Source organism: Petaurus breviceps, unplaced genomic scaffold, assembly GCF_028583685.1.
Source record: "Petaurus breviceps papuanus isolate PSGF00001 unplaced genomic scaffold, PetGlider_PUasm1.0 186, whole genome shotgun sequence".
Classification (NCBI taxonomy): Eukaryota; Metazoa; Chordata; class Mammalia; order Diprotodontia; family Petauridae; genus Petaurus; species Petaurus breviceps.
The window spans coordinates 31,488,661-31,510,350 of record NW_027185798.1 but is presented as its reverse complement, the minus strand read 5'-3'; the positions used below and the strand labels follow the sequence as shown (position 1 = coordinate 31,510,350).

Here is a 21,690-nt window from a genome sequence, read left to right as displayed (position 1 = left end):
GAAGTAAGAAGGACAAGGTCTTAGATCCCAGCCAATTACAACTCATCTTCCCTCTCACAGACAGAGGCAGGAGCAGCTCTTCCCTGGCCCAACCTCTTCATCCCCTCACCTGCAGCTGTTTCAACACCTGGAAGGCTAAGAGCTCCTGACGCAAGTCATCCCCACACTTGACAATGACCGAGAGAAGCCGCCAGTTGGGGAGGTGGCCATAGGGGGAGCCCTCTCGGATACGCCTGTGAGAGAAGAAAGAAGAGAAGAAGACCAGGAGCTCAGCCTGTCCACCTTCCACTGAAACCCACCACCCAACTCTGTGGTGGGATGCAGGTGGGCCTGCTGGCTTCCCATGCCAATCTTGGTTTGTACCTCTGTACAATGGGAATGTTGGTGGGAAATAAGAAAGGAGAACAGCATATGCTCACCTGACTTTTTCCTGCCAGGGCTCTTTGAGGGCAACTGCTGATGGGTCTTCTGGGTCCCGTTTAAAGGCAGTAGGGGTGTGGGCTAGCTGCTCTGAGAGGCGTCGTCTGGCAGGAGAGAAACTCATCACTTACATGTAAGGTGTTGACCTCTACAGAAGGGACCCCAGCCCGCTCCTGGACCAGCTCAGCCCAAATGAGAATGTTTTTAAAAATCCAAAAAAGGAGGATAGCACATAATTTAGAACCAGGACATGATTAGAGACTGATGCTGACAGAGGCAATGAATGAGAGAATGCAGTGAAAGTGGTCAATGGCTGTACAGAGTGGCCCCCAGACAGGCAGGTCAACTCTAAAGGAAGGAGAGGTGAAGGTAGAAAGGGCAGAGCTTTTAGGGTAGCATACCGGATATCTCCTGCAGCGATGAACACAGGCTCCTTGCTCTCCTGACTGGTGATACTATCCACAGAGAACTGGGAGATGTTGTCACAGCTGTTGGCATGCACTTCGGGGAGCTGGGGGGAGCAGGGAGAGGCAGCCATAGTGAGCAGAGGACCCCTTCTCCCCCACTCTAATTTTCCCTCCCTCTGGGCAGGTCCCTTCCAGACCCTTCACCAGATTCCCACATCAGTCCCACTGTGATCATCACCTTTTGAGTTCCTTTGGCAGTGGGGTATAAACCACAGCAGGGACTAGAGGGACTCACACTGGGCACTTTTTCTTCATAATGTTGGGAGAGTCCTGAGAACAGGTATCCTACATCTACCCTCTGAATTTCCCCTGTGCCTAGAATCTTACTCTTAACAGCCTGGGTGTCAAAGTTAAATGTGGTGATAACTGACTTCCTTGTGCCCCTACTTTCTTCTCTAAGCCTGGTATTCAAAGTCTTCCACAACTGGGACCCAACTGACTTGCCAATGGTTCCATTGCTCTCTTATGTAGATCATCTGCCCTAGCCAGCCTCTTTGCACTGATCATCCCTGGCGGTCCCCACGCATCCTCACCTCCCTCCCTTTGTCCCCTGCAGTTCCCCGCCCTGGAATGCTGTCCCCTTCTTTGGAATGTCACCGACACTGCCCCCAAAGCCCACACTCCAGCTTTACCTCTTTCTCATTCTGACACCATTTCTTGTTTGTCAGTGGGAATGAATGCTGCCTCACTGGGTTACCAGTTAACTTTCAGGTATGTGTGTGTGTGTCTTCTCAACGGCATAATCAGCTTCTTGAGGGCAGGGGCTAGGTCTTGTGTATGTCCCACAGTGCCTAGCCCAATGTTTGGTCCAGACATGGAAGATGCTTACCAAAACGTTTCACACTGTGCAGCGGGGTTGTGGCCTTGGAGGCCGCCTGCTCTGTGCCAACCCTGGCCTTGGTGACTGCCCCTATGGATTAGCGCCAAGGCTCGCTCTCCCTAATCTCTAATCCATCCTTCATCCTGCTGCCAGGCAGACTCCTCAAGGCCTCTATCTGGCCACACACCATCCACTCCTCTGCATAAAACCATCCTGTCTAATGAGCCCAGTTCAGACTCTTGGCCTAGCAATCACAGCACTGCCCCCCAACATCCTTTGGCACCCTTAGGCAATCAAAACTGCTCACATTCCCCAACCCACATTCTGCACTTTGATGCCTGTGACCTTTTGCTCATTGTTCTCTAGGCCTGCAATACACTTCCAAGTCCAACTCAAATGCTGCCATCTTCTCCAGAAAGTCTTCTCTGAACACCAGGGAGTCAAGCCTGGCATCTCCTCCCTTCAACCTTCCACAGAATTTTCTCTGCACCCCTTTAACGTGTTCTTTTATCCTTTAATTATGTGCACACCCCAGCCATGAGGTCTATGTGAGCACTGCATTTTGTCTCAGCACTGTGTCCTGGGCTGTGAAGCGGCTTCATCAAATGTCTACTGCCTGGAACTGTAACTCACTGCCTTCCCTGACCCCTGGGCACCCTCAGATCACTTGGTACTACTTTCTAAACCTGTGTTTTGATGGCCACCTTTTCGAGGGCTGTAGCTGTCAGAGTCCTTCTTAGAATAAATATTTCCCTCTCACCCCTAGCCCAGGGCTGGACACACACCGGATAACGCATATGCTACTCGTGAACATGGATCCTCCAGGATCTCTTACCTCCACCTGCAGCTCTCCTATGTCGTCCACAGACCAGGCTTCATCATCATTGTCATAATTGGGGACAGTGCTGAAGCTGCCTGCCCGCTGTTCATGGGTGATGCCACATTCAGGAAGGTTTTCCACCGACCTTGTACTGCGGATCCGGTTCTCAGGGATCCGAGTTGGGACGCTGGTGGTGTCAAAGTTTTCACACTCAAGAACTTCCACATAAATAAGATAGGGTGCCTGGAGGAAGGGAATGATGGCGTAAAATGCCTGCTCCCCTGATCTCTCCCTCCCCCCGCCATTCTTCCCCGATGACCGTGACACTTGTCTCCCTGCCACTCTCAGCACTACAGATTAACGGAGAAGCAGCAGGTGGAGTGGAAACAGCACTTGCTCTGGAGTCAGAGGGGGCCTGGGCTCAACAACTGGCTCTGCTGCTTGGGCCTGTGACTTTTAGTAAACCGCTCGACCTCTGTGGGCCTCAGTTTTCTTATCTGTAAAATGAGGGAGTTGGACTAGATGGCGGAAGGTCCCATCTGGCTCTACTCCTGTGGTCCAGAGAAAGGAGTCTGCGGTGAAATCACAATAACACCGCATCTTCTAAGTTAACAACAAGGCAAGCCAAAGGGGACGGTCTGCAGGAAGAGTTCTGGTGGCTATGTGAGGGGGCAGACAAGTGGTTGTAGGAGTCAGACAGTGGATTTAAGCCGAGCTTCTGGACCATGAGCTGGACAGACATTCCACAAGACACTGACCCAGTGTGCAGTGGCACCCCCAGATGCCAACCAAATAGCATTTGTCAATATGGGTGTGAGAGACAAACCCAACAAACTCCCTAGGAATCCTATTAAGTAATTCTGATTCCTGAACATCAAGAAAGGAGTGACTGAGGTGGATAAAGGCCGGGGAAGGGCAATACAATGATGTAAGAGAAAGGGGTGTGGGAGGCTGCTTCTTCAAGACTGGAAACAGGAAAGCTAGGAGGGGACACATCAAGGTGACTTTAGGGAAAATAAAAAAGGGACATTTATTAAAAGGAACAAATGTAGAACATTTGTTCTACATTTTATAGAGCAGATATTAAATTTACAGAACTCGTTATGCTAAAAAGTGATACTGGTTAAGAAATGAAATCGCTTCCCAAAAGGCTCAGAAAAATTGTTAGGTGGCAGCCATAATGGATGACAAAGGAAAAGACGCTGTTCTGGTGACACCCCTAGCCTTCTGCGCTCAGTCACAGGACACAGCATACTCTCTGGTACCCTATCAAGAAACAGATTCTGTGTGTGTGTGGGTAGGGGAAACTCCAGCCTTGAGGGTTGGCTTCCGTCAAACAGCTGCCCTTGAGAGCCTAGAGGGCCACTTGTGGCCTTGAGGCTGCAGGTTCCCCACCCCTGAGCTACGTGGAATAGTAAAGAGAACACATGATCGAGGCCTAGAAGGCCCAGGTCCTGCCAACAACTTTGCTAGTAATTTACTATGTGAACTTGAACAAGTTGCTTCAGCTTTCCCCAGACTCCACTTAGTTCTTTCTAAGTGAGATTAAAACTACCTGTCCTCCCTACTTTCCAAACTTTTTGAAGTTCAAGTAAGAAAATTCATGTGAACTATGTTGCAGAAGTACAAAAAGCTATGCGAATTTAAGGTGCCATGTCAGTAAGAATATTAGTAAATGACTGGGATGTGATGATCTGGCAGTTCTTACTGTGATTCTCCTTCTCCTTTGTCCCCTGGCCCCCGGTGCCCCTGGCCTTTTAATCTCTTCTCTTCACCCAAATCCAAGCCTACCCTCCTGTAAGCTTTTTCATACTGAACCCAAGTAAAAGACTTAAGTTCCTTACCCAGAGCTTACCTTAGGGCTTTCAAACTGCAAACACGGAGGAGAAAGGAGAAGGCCCTAGGTTTTATCTAAGCTCTGCATGTGACTAGCAACAATGTTCTACATGTTTGCTGTATAAATAGGAGAAAGTGAGGTCGGCTTCTGGGCGGTGAGGGGGGACAAGTGGGAGCTTACCTACCTTATCCTTAGAGTTGAGGACAACTGCCTGAGTGTGGGGTACTCGAACCACATGATGGTCGAAGCCAGCAGTTGGCAGCCAGACTCGGGCAGGGAGCTTGTGGTTGAGGAGGGACAGCTCAGAGATCAGCCTCTGGGTCTTCTGCTCCTTGGTGGGCAGTGTGGCCAGTCGCTTGCCAATTGCCATCAGAGATTTGATGAATTCTCGCTCAGGAGCCAGTCTGACCGGCTATGAAGTATCAGGATAAGAGATTAGAGGGAGTTATATAGCTTCCAGACATGCCCTACTCATCAAAGACCCTTTTGATCACCTCAGGCCAAAGCTCCCTCATGTCCAGGGAGCAGCAGGATTTGGGGGATGGTTTTTGGTCCAATGGCGAGAACCTTCCCATCACCCCAGTGATCTCTGTGGACGTTCTGAGAGGCCAGAGGGAATGTCAGGACTCTCCCTGTTTCAGGAGTCTTTAAGAGATATCCCCAGGATGCAGTGTACAAAGAGAGGGTATGGGGAGAGGTATCTGAGGTTTTCCAGAACATCCTTTGGGGAGAAGTGCCTCTTTCTCACTAAACACATCTCATTCTGACTTACTGGGCTACCTGACTCTCGCGAGTGTGGAGGCAGCTGGCACCTACCAGCTCGCTTAGGGATTGTGACAAGGAGATTTTGGTGGATATTTTCTCAGTAAAAATGGTTACTCCTCCCAAATCCCACCCCAAGCCCTTGCAAATGACACTTTTCCTTTCCCCCTCTCCCTCCCATCACTCCACATGCAAACAATAAACATGCAGGGGTGGGAGGGAGCAGAATTTGTATAATGGGTGAAAAATCAACAGGGAAAAGCAATAGCAGCTAAAGGGAGGATCAAGAAAGTGTAGGGAGAGGGGGCAGCCCCTCTCAGCCCCTGACCCAAGGGCTGAGTTGTTGCCTCACTCTCAATCCTTAGGGGAGTCCCCATGTTTTCCGAGATGCTGGCCCCTCTCCAGCTCTGATCCAGCACCAGTCTCAAGCTGGCCAGTTCTGCCCATGTCTAGAAATGGCTCATCTACTATTAAAGAGGCTTTCCATACCCTGGTGTGGGATTATCTAGCCATCTCAAAAAGATAGAGGTAGTCTGGGTGGGAAGGGAGGGACTGGGCTAGACAGTGAAAAGGGGCTTCTTTAGCCTGGCCCCGCCCCCCACCAGCTCAGCTTCCTATCCTATGTGCTTAGTGCTTGGCACATGGTAGACATTTAATAAATGTTTACTGATTGATTTCATTCACTCTCAATAGGCCATTCCTTCACATGAATAACATTTCACTCACCAGACTTTTTCTCAGGATTATTTTCCCTAAATGAGAATTTCTAACTTAAAACTGTAAGACTGACCTTCCTGGGAAAGGCACATGGTACAGGCCCTGCCTTTACATATCCACTAAGACTAGGAAGTACAGAAGGAATTCTCAGGAATCCCAGTCAAGAACTAAACTGAGTTCTTTTCATGAATTTAGAATGTTGAGCATGAGGAATACAAAAGACTGGGGGGCTTCCAGTTCTCAAAGACACCCCCAAATGTGAGGGAAGCAGGATGAAAGGAAGAATGAACTTAGAAATTCACCCTGACTCTGACCCCTCTGATGTGGTCACTCAAGTGGAAAGACTAGCACTAATTTGGACTTTGTGTTCATAAGAGTCATCTCAGAAAAGAGGGTGGGACTCTCCCTGATCCTCAAATCAGGAGAATCAGCCAAGCTAGCTGATTACGTGGTATATATCACCTCATAGGGGAGACAGGAATCCTGATTGAGAAAGGAACAGCACAGAACACAGAAAACTGATTGGGGAGACAAGTAAAAAATCAAAATGCAAAAAAAAAAAAATCATCCAAACCCCCAGAGGGTCCAGCATTTCCTCTCACGTCTCTGGCCATAGATAGGGTCTTTGATCCTGTACAAGTCTTGGGGTAGGGAATGCACCGGAGCTTCAACCAAAGGAACTTATGGCAACACAGACGAGGTAAGGAAGATGATGACTAAGAAACATTCTTGCTACTAAACTGGGAAAATGGGGTTATTTGGTTCTAGAAGAAATGAGGCTGTAGTTGAGAAATAGTCTATGGGCAAGTGAACATTTTTTTTCAAGCTAAGTCCTTTTGTCATATGTACTGGGTGCTCATTGGAGGAACCCCGGTGACGGGGAGGAGATAAGATGGGAGGTGTGTGTGGGAAAGAAGAGTCCTTTTCAGGGTACACACTTCTACCAAGTAGTTCCTAGAGCTCGCTCCAATGGCCAATTCCCACCAATACCTCTTGGGTGCTTGTTCCAGAGACCTTCGATGGGCAAAAAGAACAGTTCCCCTGCTCTCACTGACTTATGTGAGAAGAAAAAAGAACTGGACCTAATTCAGCTAGGGCTCAGGACAAATGGCAGCATGGTGAAAGGCAGATCCTCTCTGAGGGTCTGGGACCCCTGGAGCCCTTTAAAAGCTGGCCTTGGTATTTGGGCAAAGGTGAAAATACTAAAAGGAGATCTGGGGACGGAGAGGAAATGCTGCCATGGGCGGACATGGGGAGTCAGCCACCCAGCCCCAGCCTGGCCCCACTTACGGAACTGAATGACTTATCAACACTCTCGGTACTGGAGGAGAGTTCCTGGGAAAGGGGCCGGGAGGGCAAGGGGAGAGAGGGGGTGGGGGGAGGGAGAGAGAAAAAGGCAAAGAATTTAGCTCCCATTTGATTACAACCACTTCTCTTTCATATCTCCATTATTATATTTTTCTTTAAATAATTAAACCTGATTATGGAGTTTGACCCTAACACTATAATCAGAAACGACAAGAAGTAGGTTCAGATCCTCAAAGAGTCAGTGGGAGGTACAAAAGACCAATATGGTTTGTAGGAAAGTAATATGTTTCTCTGTTCCATTTTTCCCCCTCTTGCTCTCACTTATTCAGCCCTTATTTCAAAGAAAAAACTCCAGAAATGAGTCCCAGAAGGGGACAGCTTTTCCCAGTCTAACACTCTCAGTCAAGGCCCCAAGGCTTAGCGATTTCCAAAGTCCCAGGTCCTAATTCAGGTCAGGCTTTACAAGATATGTGGCCCTCAAATTAGGGCTCCCTGGCTCTACTGTTATCAGGGGATACAGTGAAGAAAAAGAGCCAAGTTTAAAAACTGATGGTTGAATCAGAAACCTCTAATTCCACATCACGTCACAAGTTCCATACAATACTGGATGCTAGAGGGAGCAGAGGACACACAAGGCCCCCAAACCATCGTGTCCTCGCCAGTCTGCTCAGCACTAAGTCCTAGTTATTAACCCCAGCACTGAACATATATGCATCTGTTGATTTGATTTTGCTCCTAGCTGCAAGATGCAACTTGAAACTAAGTCTGACAGAGGGCACAGGATTGGCTGAAAAGGAAGGGATGATATCTAAAAAATAAAATTAAGAGGTGAGAGAGGAATCTACTGGGAAGAGAAAGGGAGAGACAGAATAGGGTAAATTATCTCATATAAAAGAGACAAGAGAAAACTGTTACAATGGAGGGGAAGAACAGGAAAGTGAAAGGGAATGGGTCAACCTTACTCTCAACTGAATTTGGGTCAAGGATGGAATAACATACATACTCAATTGGATATCTTACTCTCCAGGAAAGTAGGGGGGAAGGGGATAAGAGGGGAAATGATAGAAGGGAGGGCAGACTGGGGGAGAGGGTAGATAGAAGCAAACTTTTAAAAAGGGGCAGGGTCAAAGGAGAAAATAGAACAAGTGGGGGTTGGGATAGGATGGAGGGAAATATAGTTAGTCTTTCACAATATAACTACTATGGAAATGTTTTTCGTAGATATACATGTACAACCTATATTGAAATGTTTGCTTCCCAGTGGGGATGGGTGAGGAGAGAAGAGAAAGTATCTGGAAATCAAAGTTTTAGAAAAAATGTTTTAAAAATTGTTTCTTTTACATGCAAATGGGAAATAAGATATATAGGCACTGGAGTATAGAAATTCATTTTGCTAGAAAGTTAGGGGGGGGAATTGGGGAGGATATAAGAGAGAACAGATTGGGGGAAGGCTTATTCAATAGGCTCCATATCTTGGGGGTGGGGGGTAGGGAAAAGTCAAGGAGAAATTTGTAACTCAAAATCTTGTGAAAATGAATGTTGAAAACTAAAAATAAATAAATTGGGGAAAAAAAAACTTAAGTCTGAGACAAAGCTGTTGTTCTGAGACAATCTATACCTTTCCCAGCTCTGGGGGCTCTAAGGAGGTCCCTGTATGGCTTAGGCAGAATCAGACTGGGGAAGGGTAGGGTATTTGTGGCTCCTCTTTCACAAAGCCCCAGTGGCCCTCAGAATAGCGCCATTTTGTGGCCCACATGATGAGGTCTTTCAGAGCTTTGGAAGGTGGTGGAGAGGCAAAGGTGCAGATGACTGCCTTGGGCTTGAGGGACAGGGTCCTACTTCCTCCCTCCTCAGCAAAGACTAATGAGTAATCACTTAGAAGTCTTAATTTTTACTTGAATATTTAACTCACTGAATTCTGAGTATTTAACTGCCCCATTCTAACCTGAAGACTGTTTCAACTCTTGCCTCTTTCCTTGGAGAACCTGAGGAGTGATGAAGAAGATAGGAGGTTGGGGAAGTCAGGGGGACATTTAGGAAAAATGGGAACAAAGGAGGGCACAGAGTAGTCAGCCCTAGAAATCTCACCTTTCACGTTTTCCAGGCTGAGGAGAGGGTTTGTGAGGCAGTGAGACTGCCAAGGCCAGACCTATGAGGCCTCCTTTTATCAGCAGATAGAATGACTTGTACCATAAAGCTGGCTGGGAATAGCCTGCCCTCATATCTCGCATCCATCTCCTCTCCCCCATTCCTACTCTGTTTCAGGGCCACCCTATGGGGAAGGTTGTTCCACTTGGTTACGGTGACCTCCTCTACTCTCTGGGCCTTCGTTCCTCACACTGAGTCAGCTCCAAGGAGCAAGGCTGGGCCAAGAGGCTGACATCAGAACAATATCATGCTGGCAGGCTGGCTGGGGCTCCCAGCATGACATGAAACAGATTTCTCTGTACAAAGGTTGAGATAGTCCCAAGAAAGCCAGACAGATCCACCAAAAATGTTGCTACTGTGGTGGTAAGGGAATCAATCTAGTTAGAAATGGGAAAGAAAATTGCCTGGTGGTTAGCAGCTGAGCAAAGTTAACTTAGCTCGGTTTCTCTGACCTGTCATTTTCTGTGGGTAGGAGATGAAGGAAGCCAGGTTCCAAGTCTGTTCCACTATTCCACTTTACATAATCCCCATTTGAATTAAGAGATAGGTAGTGAAAATAAAGGGAAGGATATGGGTTAGAACAGAGCCAGCAAAATTTGGATAAACAGAAGGCAGAGAGAAATGGAAAATATGGAAGCTGTGCCTAATCTTCCTGGAGGGGGGGAGGGGAGAGAAGGGAGAGAAGTAGTCCTTCCATAACCTTAACTGCTTCCCCAGACAATGGGGCTTTGCATATTAAACCACAAGCTCCAGAAGGGCAAGGAGCAGCTAGGAGGCAAAGTGGATAGAACACTGAGCCTGGAGTCAGAAAGACCTGAGTTCAAATCCAGCCTCAGCCATGTACAAGCTGTGTAAACCCGGGCAAGTCATTTAACTCTTCTTCCTCAGTTTCCTCATCTGTAAAACGAGCAGGAGAAGAAAATGGCAAACCTCTCCAGCATCTCTGCCAAGAAAATCCCAAATGGGGTCACGAAGAGTTGGACGTGACTGAAATCAATGAATGACCACCACTTCAAGGGCAGAATTTTTCTCTTCTTCATCTTTATGTGTTCACACCACTGGCACAGTGCTCTGTGTACAGTAGGTGCTTGACAAATATTTGCTGAACAAATGAATGAAACAATAAATGATAAAGGAAAGGGAGGATGAAGGAGAGCTGGGTTGGGGCTGAGTTCCTTTCCCACTTATTTTAAAATGGGAAGAGGTGGGAAGGAGAAGAACCACTATTTATTTCCTTTAGATCTTGAAACACTATGCCAGAATGCACCTGGCAAGTGAGTGCTGAGGGAGCAGCACTCAGGTACAGAGACTCCAAAGTGGAGATGAAATTCCCTTCTCTAGCAGTAGGGATCAGGTCTCTATCTCGTACTCAGGATCACATTTCCCTCAGGGAAGGGAAGGGAATCAGATGTCTAATCCTTTTAGCACTGGATGGCCAGTGAGTGTTTGAAGATCTGGTATTCCCTCCCTTCTCCCAAGATACAGTGACCTTTGGGACAGAGAGCCAAGACAGGAAAATGAGTTACCTGGAAGGCCAGCCTCTACAAGATGCCCACAACTCTAGCCTAGAGAGGACCAGCAAGAGAAAGGGCACCAGCTATAGCCACTGCCTAAGGAAAGAAACAAGGTCAAAATATGTCCAGCCTTAAGACAGGAGCTACAAGTAGGGGAGAAAAGTCCAGGCCTGTAAAGTGGCCTTGTGAGGTCTGTACATGTTTTTGGGGAAGGTCAAATAAGAACATGGAGAGGCCTAAAATCTGTATGTTTTTGAACTCCCTGGGGTCAAGGGACCTGAAATCTAGCTGGTTCTTCTCAGGTCTACAACCTTGCCCCTGCATTCTTTAACTTCATGGCCACCTGATCAAGTCAGCACTACTGCTGCTTCTGAAAACAGCCTAGTAGCCAATTTCCATATGGTTTTGTCCACCACACTTGTAACTCCCCAGAGGGGGGAGAAACCCTTCACTAACTACCACACTCCCTTTCATACGGTCTCTAACTATTAGAATGTAGCAGTTTCTTGAGGGCAGAAACTGTTTCCATCCCTGGTGTGGTTTAGCAGAGCCTATTGCCTAACAGAAGCCCTCCAGCTCAGCATCCCAAGAGGAAGGAAACAGTTTCATCTTAGAATGTGAACATGGTGATGTAGATACTAGAAGCATAATCTGTCCAAAGGCCACTTCTATGGCCAGAAAGCACAGGTGACAATCCCAGGAGGGAGTCTCTGGGAAATGATTCTGGACTAGAGCCTATGAATTCACTCTGCCTCACTCACATGATCAGGGACAAGCTGGCCTACAGAGTCTAATTCCCAGAGATAGTAGGTTCAGGATCAGCTTCACAGTTTCCTTCCTCCCAACACAGACAGGTTGAAAGGATCCTTACTGTGTTAGAAACATGGGATGTGGCACTTCCCCATGTGGGCAGATGCCAAGACTCCAGCCACATGGGGTTTCCAACAAGGGCCAATTCCTTAGTCTTTTTTCTCTTCCTTTCCAAACTGGGCTGGAAGCCAGTCTGGGAGCCTGGCCAGTGGTGAGTCTGTGGTGGAGAACTGAGGCACCATTGTCTGGCTGGGACACCAGGTCACCAACAGTCGGCTGTCCACTGGGGTAGCTTCCCTTGCCAATGACCCAACGGGGGCCTGGAAGGTAGGTGTGGATTGCTGGTCCAGGCCCCCACCTTTAGGTCACATACCTATCCCAATATTGTCTTCTCACAGTCTCTGGTCTTACACCAAGAACTTCTGAGACCCACTCCCGGCTAGCTTGCTTACTCCATCTTGTTTTCTCTCAGAAGGAAAACGGGAAACAGCAGGGAAGCCAGCTTTTACCCTCACTTTATTATCTGAGAGCTAACATGTGATAAGAGCATTCTGATTGAATGCTGAAATAACAACAAATGAAATCTGCCCTTGAATCTATAAGGAGGGGAAGGAGCGACTGTGATGACAGAGGGAGAATGATGACGCCTATTAAACATCTTTCCACATTGTCTATGACATACACAATTCTTCGTTCTTTTCCTTTCCCAACAGACTCTGTCACTCCCTAGGGATTTGAAGCAGACAGCCCAGACCTTAAGTGGAGGTGAGGAGGAATCCATGCCACCCGAAGTTCATCCTCCACAATCTTGGCTTTCAGGGTCTTCCTAGCAAGAAGAGGATAGAGTGAGAGCACAGTGGAAAGGGGAGATACCAGAGACTCACAAGACCTGGGCTGCTCACTAACTAGCTGTGTGACCTTGGGCAAATTAGGGAAGAGCTCAAGAGTTTCACTTTTCTTCATCTATCAAATAAGACAGGTAGATGAGATACTTTCTAATCTTTCAGGCTCCTGAGTGTGAAATGAAAGATCTGAAGGAAGAGGATATGGGAAATAATACCCCCAGGCAGAAGCCCTATCCCCATGCAGTCCTGCACAACACTGCTCTGGACCCAATCCTTGCATTTTACCTCCTCCTCATTCTCCACTTTGGGGTTGCTGGCTGTTCGTTTCAAATTGCTGCCGAGGCTGATGCTGGCAGTGGCGTCTGATTTGGAGCGCTGGTGAGTCCTTTTGGAGGGGGACAACCCTGTATCAGGAGCTGGGCTCAGGGAGGGCAGCTCTCTCTTCCGATGAGCTGGCTTCAGCTCATCAGAAAGGATGAGCTTGCGGAGCTTGGTCCCCCGGGAGTGTCGCTGGGTGGAGATGTGCATGTCTGAAGAGTAGGCCCCAAGCAGCAGGGCACACTGCAAGGAAAAATTAATGCTCTGGCGGCAGCGGTGCACAATGTAGGGCTTGATGGCATCCCCAACATCTTCGTCCATGTGGATGTACATGTTTAGCAGCTGGGGCAGATAGAAGTCAACGTCTTCATTGCGGAAATAGAAGAGCCGATTGCCTATGTAAGCCTGAACGCCGGGCTCCTTGGAGTTGTACAGGTACGAGATGGCCATGGAGATGTCAAACAGCTTTGACTCAAACAGCCTCAGCAGCCACGACTGCTTGGCTGAGTTGTTCTGCCGCCGCCTCCTTGCCCCCTTAGCTGAGCTGGAGGTCCCCACCTCATCCTCCTCTTGGATGCGGCTGGGTGGCTCATCCAGGCAGCGAAGTTCATTGCCCGTGCTGTCCCCATTGACAAGCTCAAGGGTGGGCCCCTCTGGGGAGCTAGTTGCACCCCCATGCAAAAGTTTTACTTTCTCCAACACCTTCTCGCAGGCCTTTTGGGCCACTTCTGGGTCAATGACTGCCAGCTCCCCAACCCCCTCAGTGATGACACTGAGCAGGGCACCCCCATTATTTCCTGGTGGGCTTGGAGTGGACTCTGAAGAGGCGTTCAGTGGGGCTGGCTCCACTGCCGTGTCTCCCATGGCCACAGCCGAACACAGCGCTTCCAAGCTGGGGAGGGAGGGAAGGAAAAGGAGAAACACAAACCAGTTAGCTTTTCTCCCACCTACATGAAGCTCTCCCTAGAATTTGCTTTTCTTCCCTGAGTGTTCCTTAGCTCCAACATCATCATCACCTCCCTATGTCCATCCCACACTAGGCACTCCTTTGTCTTTATGGACTTTAGCATGCACTGTAATCTGCATTGGCTAACATGTTGCTCTGTAACTGTATTTACCATGATTTCACATGTGTACATACACTGTTTTCCTAAGCAGACTGTGTCCCCTCTAAAGGCATACACCTTTCTCCTTGTCATCTCTCCAAAGTTTATTCTCTGGCCCTCCCCATTTTCCCTTTCATACCCCCTCCCTTGGTGGCCCTTTAAACTGCAGATTTCTAAGCCTTAGCATGCACTATGCTTTCACATGCTCTTTGACTCTGACAGACTCCCCTGACCTCCAATTTCTACCTACTTGTGATACTCCCTTCCCTTTAAGACCTAGTTTAGGTGCCACCTTCTCCATGAAACCTTTCCTTATTCTCTCAAGAAAGACATGACAGCTTTTCCTTTAAGACCCTCAAGCCACTGAACCTGACCTCTCCTATGAATATAATCATTTTAAGATATGTTTTATGGTGTTGTTTTCATCTTCTCATTCCACTCTTTTTTTTTTTTGCTTTTTTTTGGGGGGGGGAGGGCAACTGGAGTTAAGTGACTGGCCCAAGGTCACATGGCTAGTTTTTGTATTAAGTGTCTGAGGCTGGATTTGAACTCAGGTCCTCCTCATCCCACTCCTGATCCACTATAAGCTCTTTGAGGGTAGAAACTTGTCAATTTCCAACTTAGTAACTTAAGCAGATGCCTAATAAAGATGTGGGGAACTGACAGGAGTAGTTCTGTCTTCTCTAGGAAGCTGTCCTCATTTATCACTCCTCCCACAATCCCTTATAAAGGCACAGATAGATTTCTGTTGTTTCCATGTGTGTTCTTACCTGCCCCTTTAGCCTGTAAACTCTCTGATGGCCATCAGAAACCATGCCAGGCCGGGTTAAGAGAAAACCATTCTAGAATGATTCTCAGTCTTTGGCTTTTCACCATCTTGTTGTTTGTCTGCTCTCGTGAAACCCTATCCTATTTCTGAAGAAGCTGGAGCACATGTATGTCATGTTTTATTGAAATAGATGAGAATTTGGAGTTGAGAAGCTTTCTCTCAAGATAACTAGTAATATTTTAGGGTACCAAAAATCAACCACGGCTACCACTAGGGCTAAGAATCTTGGCTCTAGAACTTAGAGGGGGAAGGGAAGGGGGAGAGGAGGAATAAGATCCCCATAATCCAGACCTCTCTTCTGGAGAGATTCCTGGGGAAAATCTCAAGGAAAAGAACACCAAGGATGAAAGACGGCTTGCTTCCCCTCTCTCTGGTCCCCAAACAGAATCATCTTTTAGACTTCTCTCCAACTAGAGATACTGGTTAGGCCTGTAGAAACCGGAGACCCACACAATGATCCTACTGGATGAGGGGTGGGAGAGGCACACTGTTAATTCTAGATTAACCAGGGTTCAGGAGTCAGCAATGGCTACAAGTCTATGAACAGAATAAGACTACAGTACATTAAAAGAACATAGGCCAGTCAGAGGGCACTGGATGATCAGAATGGAGGTGAATTCCGAGTATTAGCAACAACTTTTAAGCCCAGGCCTAGGCATATACATTTGGAAGGCCTGGGAGGTAGCTTAGACTCTCTAAGCAGTCATGAAAACTTACTCCTCAGACAACATAAAGAGTAAAAGACAGCCCCACCTGACTAAAGTTTTCTGGTCTGCATCTCTGTGTCTCCTGAGGCACCAATCAAGCAGAACTGGAGGGTATCTCAGGGACATCTAGTCCAGTCTATATCTCTATAAAACAGTGGGTCTTCCCCCACTGACCAAGCAGTCCATTTCACTTCTGGAAAGCTCCACTTTAGGAAGTTTTGAACTTCCATTTATCAGTTTTAGTTTCCATGTCCAGGGCTAAAGAGAACAAATCTAAATCTCTTCAAATCCTTGAATAAAACCAGTATGTGCACCCCATGTTTTACCCTGCCCCCCACTTTCCTTCTGCAGGCTAAAAATTCCTAGTTTCTTTTAAGAGTTTTTCATGTCTAAGTCCATGGTCTTCTTTGATTTTTCCTGAGAGGTCCAAGGAATGTCCTAAGCACAATCTTCTTGATGCCAATGAATTCTGGTGGAGGCTGGGGGTGGCAGTTCTACTCTGCCCCCTCCCAAAGCTGGGCAGGGCCCCTGGGGGCCTTGCTTTCTGAGCAGCATAACCAGCACTACGACTTGTATGGATCTGTCTCTACTCGTACTCATACAACATAAGCATATGAAGAAAACCACACCTCTGAAGGGCTCTCAGTCCTTTCTACTGTAACTATGGTTCAGCTAGATAGGACCACCTGCCTTGCCTTATATCATCATGGTATTCATTCTAGGCCAGAAAAAAAACTGACAACAGCAGCCAAAAGTTTTTTATTCAGCAGCCATTATTCACATTTCTTTTCTCATAATCCCTCTCCTTCCACTTTTTTCTGCCTCACTGATTCTTTAAATCCCCTCCCAAGCTTCCCCAGAGCCCATCTGCTCCCCAAAACTTCTAGTGAAAGTGAGCTCCACTCATTCTCTTACATACAAAACTTCAGATTTCACTCAGAGGCTTAGCAAATACATGGCAGCTTAACCTTATTAGTGGCTAGAGAGAGAGAAGAGGGAAGGGTATAAGCTTCAGGATAGGGGCTTCATAGGCCTCTCTTTATCCTCAGTACAAGCCGGAACCCTTCCAAAGAACAGCTGAGGACCTCACTTCACCAGTTTCCAAGGGTCTTCCTTGCTGATAGCCAGGCTCTATCTGGTGGCCACTCCTTCCAACTCTTCCAGAAGACCAGGCTTGCCAAGGGGTGTGGAGCTAGACTCCTCTACTACCAAGATATGAAAGGTTCCCTGTGGCATATACTGAACCAGAGATGGATTTCCTAAACTGGGTTTGGGGAGGGGTGTAGAGAGGTGGGTATGAAACCAACTTCCTAATTTCTCTGGTAATTAAGGATTGTTAGGGTGTAGTTTTAAGGCCAGGACTGGGAGGTTGGGAACAATGGAGGGGTTAGATGGGGAAAGATAGAGAAGGGAATATAATTAGATTGTTTCCATATTTTGGGGAATGTCAAGGGGAGTAGGGGATTCTCTGTTCCCACAAGTCCAACACAGTCCCAAATATGGACTGTACTGGTTTCAAAGGATAAATTTTAAAATTAGGAGCTTTAGGCAGCAGTTTGATGAGGAAACGACAACCATAAGGCAGTTCAGTGAAAGGACTAGGTCATCATGTCCTGAATCTATTCTCTTTGCCCCACCCATCTCTGTCGGAGGGGAAGAGAAAAAGGAAAAAAAAAAACCAGTGAGGGAAGAAAATCCAGTTTGGTTTGCAATTTCTGTGGCTTTAAGGGTCATACCATCCCCATTTCTATCTGACCATTAAAACTCTGACTGTCCTGCTTGGACAGTCCTGCTCCTTACCTCAAACCTATTGGAGCCTGACATAACTTGAGAACTGGATGGAAAAGAAAATTGGGGAGGTCTTTGCTACTCTGTCTATACAAATGGCTTGGAAGCACTGATAACAGAATGTGGGCTCCAAAACTCACGTCTGGGCAGCATCTGATGAGCTGGGCTGAGCATCCAGGCTTATTACAGGGCAAAGGGAAGACTGTGCATACGTGCAACAGAAGTAAGTTGCTCACACTTGTCTGGCTTATCTCTGGTACCTCACCTTTGAGGACCCACAAGTTTTCTTATTCTCAGCTACGCCCCCCTATTCTATTCCACCGATGCATTTACTGAGAGTCTGTGCCTAAAGCTGTCTTTCCCCTCATTTCCTCATCATGCCTCTCTTTAGTGGGACAGTAGGAAGGGTACTACACTTAGATACATGTTCTCTCTCATTTCCTTGTTAGCTATGTGACTCTGGGCAAGTCCCCTCTCTTCTTTGGGCCCACTTTCCTGATCTCTAATATATGGGTTGGCTTAGATGGCCTCTAAGACAACTTCTAGTTCTAAATCAAGGAACCCATGAAGTAGATGATGTTCTACTTTGAGTCAATGATGGCCTTCCTGTACCTGATGATTCTGAGTTACTTCCTCTGAACATGTTCTACTCCCCAGCAGAGCACATGCTCAAGGGAAGGAGCTGTTTTGTTTTTGTATCCCTAAGGAGCACAGTGCTCTGCACACAGAAGGCATTTCATGTTTCCAGAATGGAATGGAATTCTGAGACTTTCTGAAGTAAAGGTTGTGCATTCTTCACTTCTGAACCTTTAAGATGTCATTAAATTCAGACCTCTGCCTCTAAGCAAATCACTTCCTCTGTCCAGGCTTCTAGAATGTCACTGAAGAAAGAGACACAACAATACTAGTGGTCGCTTGTTCCACTAATAGAAGGCAGGATGATACACTGGAGAGAGCACTTGCTCTGGAGTCAGAAGACTTGGGTTCAAATCCTCTTTCTAGGGTCAAAGAGAACCAATCTAACTTTTCAAATCTTTGAATAAAACTAGTGTGTGCTCCCTATGCCCTAACCCCCTTCCCTTTTGAAGGCTAAAAAACCCTAGTTTCTCTTAAAGATTTCGAAAGTTAAGTCCAGGCCTTTTTGATTTCTCCTGGGAGGTCCAAGGAATGTCCTAACCACAATCTTCCTGATGCCAATGAATTCTGGTGGAGGCAGTTCTTCTATTTTGCCAATTTTGGACAAGCTGCTATTCATTCCTGTGCCTCAGTTGCCTTGTCTGCAAAACTAGGACACTGGACTGGATGTCCCAAGAGCCCTCCTAGCTCTAGGTCTCTGGATCCTATGAACTTGTGAGCAACAGGGATCTGAAGATAGAGAGAAAATGGACCTGCAGTCAGGAAGCCTCAGAAGCTTAAAGATGGGACCTTGGGGGAATCCCTTAACCTCCTCATTCTGTAATGGTGGTAATGATAGCACCTGCCTCACAAGGTTGTTGTGGCAATCCAATGAGATAATGTGTAGATACTGCCTTGTAAATTTTAAAAAGTTCTGGATCAGTATCCTTACATCCAATGTCAAACTTAAACTGTGACAGTTTCAGCCCACCTTACCCCTCGGATACTACTGCTAAAAGTGGAAGCTGGGACCTCTCACTTTCCTAGGTTACAACTCAGCTTCCAGGATCATATAGTTAAGCAAGCTTAAGCCCCATCAAGAACCAAGTAAAAGTCACAGCAATGGTCCCAAGAGAATACTGAACTTTGAGCAGGGTTTCTCTCAGGACCATCAAGTGGAGGGATGGCAGTGAGCTAAATATGGCCGAATCAATAATGAATCAGGCTGGGAGCTCCTTGAGCTGCATCTGAGAGAACGGGGCCAAGGAGCCAGTATTGGCAGATTCTGGGCAGAAGCCTCAGCCAGTTCTGGGAGCACCAAATGGAAAAGACACATGGCAAGGAAAAGCAGCCTGGCTACTCTTTTCTAACTGAGTTCTCTCCACCCAATCCCGTTGGTTATTTGGGTGACTCCCCATTCCCCTGTGTGGTTTCCATCAAAGCTCTTACCAGAAAAGAGGTTGTCCTCCCCTGTTCAAGAGCTTTCTATGCTCACCTAAAATATTCTTCCCATGAAGAAGAACTAGCATGGAAAAGGGAATTGGGGAAAAAAGGCTGGAGCAAAAGTGGTGGTGCAGCTGAACTTAAATTTTAGTTTCAAACCCTTCTAGGTAATCAATGCTTCTGGAAAAGGATCAGGAGCAGCTCCTAGTTGGGAAATGGACAAGAGGGAAGATAAAAAACCAGGTCCTTTAAATTATCACAGAACCAGGTGTGAGCCTGAAATCACCTGATCTACTAAGTCTCTCTTCACTAGGATGACCATAACAGAGTCAGGTGGCCAATAAAGCAGCCAACTCTCAAGCTTCACTGGAGGGTCTATTTCCACTTCAGTCTACGTCTATTGGAAATGTGGGTTTACAGTTATGCAGGGGAGAGGCCTTAGACAGCACTCTGGGGTAAATGAGAAGTGAAGTGGAGCTGGGGGCTTGTCTTTTCAGCATGTTAATGTGATAGACTGTAGGCCATGGACATATCAGAGAAAGGAGACAAGAAAGCAAATTCCCAGGAAGAGAGCATTACTACTATTAATAAATGCCTTTAGGTTATAGTCCCCAAAATGTTTTATAAACAAACAAGGTGGGTCTGATTCTATCCTTCACCCAGTCACTGCTATTACTATTACAGAGCTGACTTGTACAAAGTAAACCAATATTCCTAAGGTTACTCTGGGGGTCATATAAGGAAGTCACAAACTGAACCCAGGAGTCTTACCTCGCCATGGCTGTCTCCACTGTCCCATGCTCCTTGGTTATGATGGCTACCTTTCAGTGTCTCACACACGCTGCACTCTTATGGAGTCAACAAAACTATTTTTCTAGTGAACCACAGACAAGTTAAACAATTCTGCCCTGGATGAGGTCAGAAAGATACTTCTCCAGTATCTTTAAAGCAACAAAGCTAAAATTAAATAGACCATATCAAGATTTCCCACAACCTCATCCATAGTGACTTGTCAATCATTTAGTGCCTGCTTTTTGAGCTAAGGAAGTGAGAGGAAAGAAGCATTTATGCGCACCTATCAAGTGCTAAGAACTTTATGAATATCTCACTTGATACTAGAAACAAACCCGAAGGTAGTGACTTGCTCAGGATCAAACAGCTGGTAAATGTCTAAGATGATTTGCTTATGGTCACACAGCTCCTAAGTGCATGAGGACAAATTTGAACTCAGGTCTTTTGGGTTCCAGGCCCAGTGCTCTATCCATCAGCTGTTCTCACCGCAAAGGGAAGCCTAGAAAGACTTCTTCAAAATTTCTAAACCCAAGACTGGGCTCAAAAGCTGCTGCTGACACTTGGAAATCACCTCCAGTTTGACTCTCACCACTCCCCAGCCTTTCAGGGAAGCATATTTTCTTCTGCCCAGGAAAATCAGCAGCATCTTTCTAAGATGTTTATCGTTTGGTTCAAGACTTTTTGGATCTTGAAATAAGAGAGGATTAGTTAGGTGGGGGAGAACACGACAGAGGATATCAAGGACACGTCCTGAAATCGGATTCAAGTGTCCCGACTATCCAACCCCATGGCTAAGGCCCTGAGAAGCTGGGAGGAATTCACACTGGAATCTCTCAGTAGAGAGGAGGTCATCCCTCTTACATCTCTTCTCTCCACCGCCAGTCAATGCGACTGCCACTGGAAGCTGCTTTGGGGGTGGTATGTGTGGGGGTGGGGAAGGGGAGAATCCAAAAAGTATTTCGGAAATGATAAACGGGGGGAGGGGCGTTACCAAATCTATTCATGATGTAAGGCCACAGTTCACCACCCCGGGGTGAAAGCCCAGGACTCTAGGGGAAGGGGAGGACTAGGGGGTCAACAGAGCGGGGAAGGGAGAAGCAAGCACGGGACCATAAAGGAAGGAGGACACGGGGTGGCAGGGGCCCAAGATAGCAAAGAAGAAAAATAAGTGGATGGGGGTGGGTTCAAGAGGAGGAAAGAGGTCTGGGGGAAACCCTGGAGTTAGGGGGAGGAGCTAAGCAGAGGAGGAAGGCAAAGTACGTGGGAGGATCCCAAGCTTGAGGGAAAAGTTGAGAGGGAACCTGATATGCAGGTGTTCCCAGGGGCAGGGGGGGCAAGTTTAGTAGTCGGACCGGGGGTGGGGAAGGAGGGTGGGGGAGCCAGGAGAGGGAAAGAGGAACCCTGGAGTAGGGGAAGGGGGGAGGGGCACCTTACCTCCGGGGACCCCCGCGGAGGGGACGAGGTGTGGGGTAGGTGTCGGGCCGCCGGCGCCGCCGCCTCAGCAGCAGCAGCCGCTCCCGGACTCCATCGGCCGCCTCCGCTTCCCTGACAGCAGCGGCGGCGGCGGCGGCGGCGGCGGCGGCGGCGGCTGCACCAGGCCCCGGCTGCGAGGCTGCCCTTGGCA

The 21,690-nt window shown here is 47.4% G+C and overlaps 1 protein-coding gene and 1 long non-coding RNA gene across 5 annotated transcripts in view; one reads left to right on the top strand and one right to left on the bottom strand.

Annotated features, from left to right (window-relative positions):
* Window positions 1-184, top strand: part of LOC138162675 (uncharacterized) — a 2,299-nt gene extending 2,115 nt beyond the window's left edge. Inside the window, exon 3 of the long non-coding RNA XR_011168694.1 lies at window positions 61-184. This is a non-coding gene — a long non-coding RNA (uncharacterized lncRNA). The remainder of the gene's footprint in view (window positions 1-60) is intronic.
* PI4KB (phosphatidylinositol 4-kinase beta) overlaps window positions 1-21,690 on the bottom strand; it is a 26,218-nt gene extending 4,528 nt beyond the window's left edge. For 2 of the 4 annotated variants that reach the window (XM_069090027.1, XM_069090029.1), the window contains exons 1-8: window positions 21,501-21,682; window positions 12,754-13,678; window positions 7,134-7,178; window positions 4,549-4,776; window positions 2,543-2,770; window positions 822-931; window positions 420-524; window positions 110-233 (exon numbers count right to left, since the gene is read on the bottom strand). In XM_069090027.1, coding sequence (XP_068946128.1) covers window positions 110-233; window positions 420-524; window positions 822-931; window positions 2,543-2,770; window positions 4,549-4,776; window positions 7,134-7,178; window positions 12,754-13,650 — 1,737 coding nt within the window. In that variant the 5' untranslated portion in view covers window positions 13,651-13,678; window positions 21,501-21,682. Of the gene's footprint in view, window positions 1-109; window positions 234-419; window positions 525-821; window positions 932-2,542; window positions 2,771-4,548; window positions 4,777-7,133; window positions 7,179-12,753; window positions 13,679-21,500 lie in introns of all 4 variants that reach the window. The other 2 variants (XM_069090030.1, XM_069090028.1) reach the window with 2 other exon arrangements.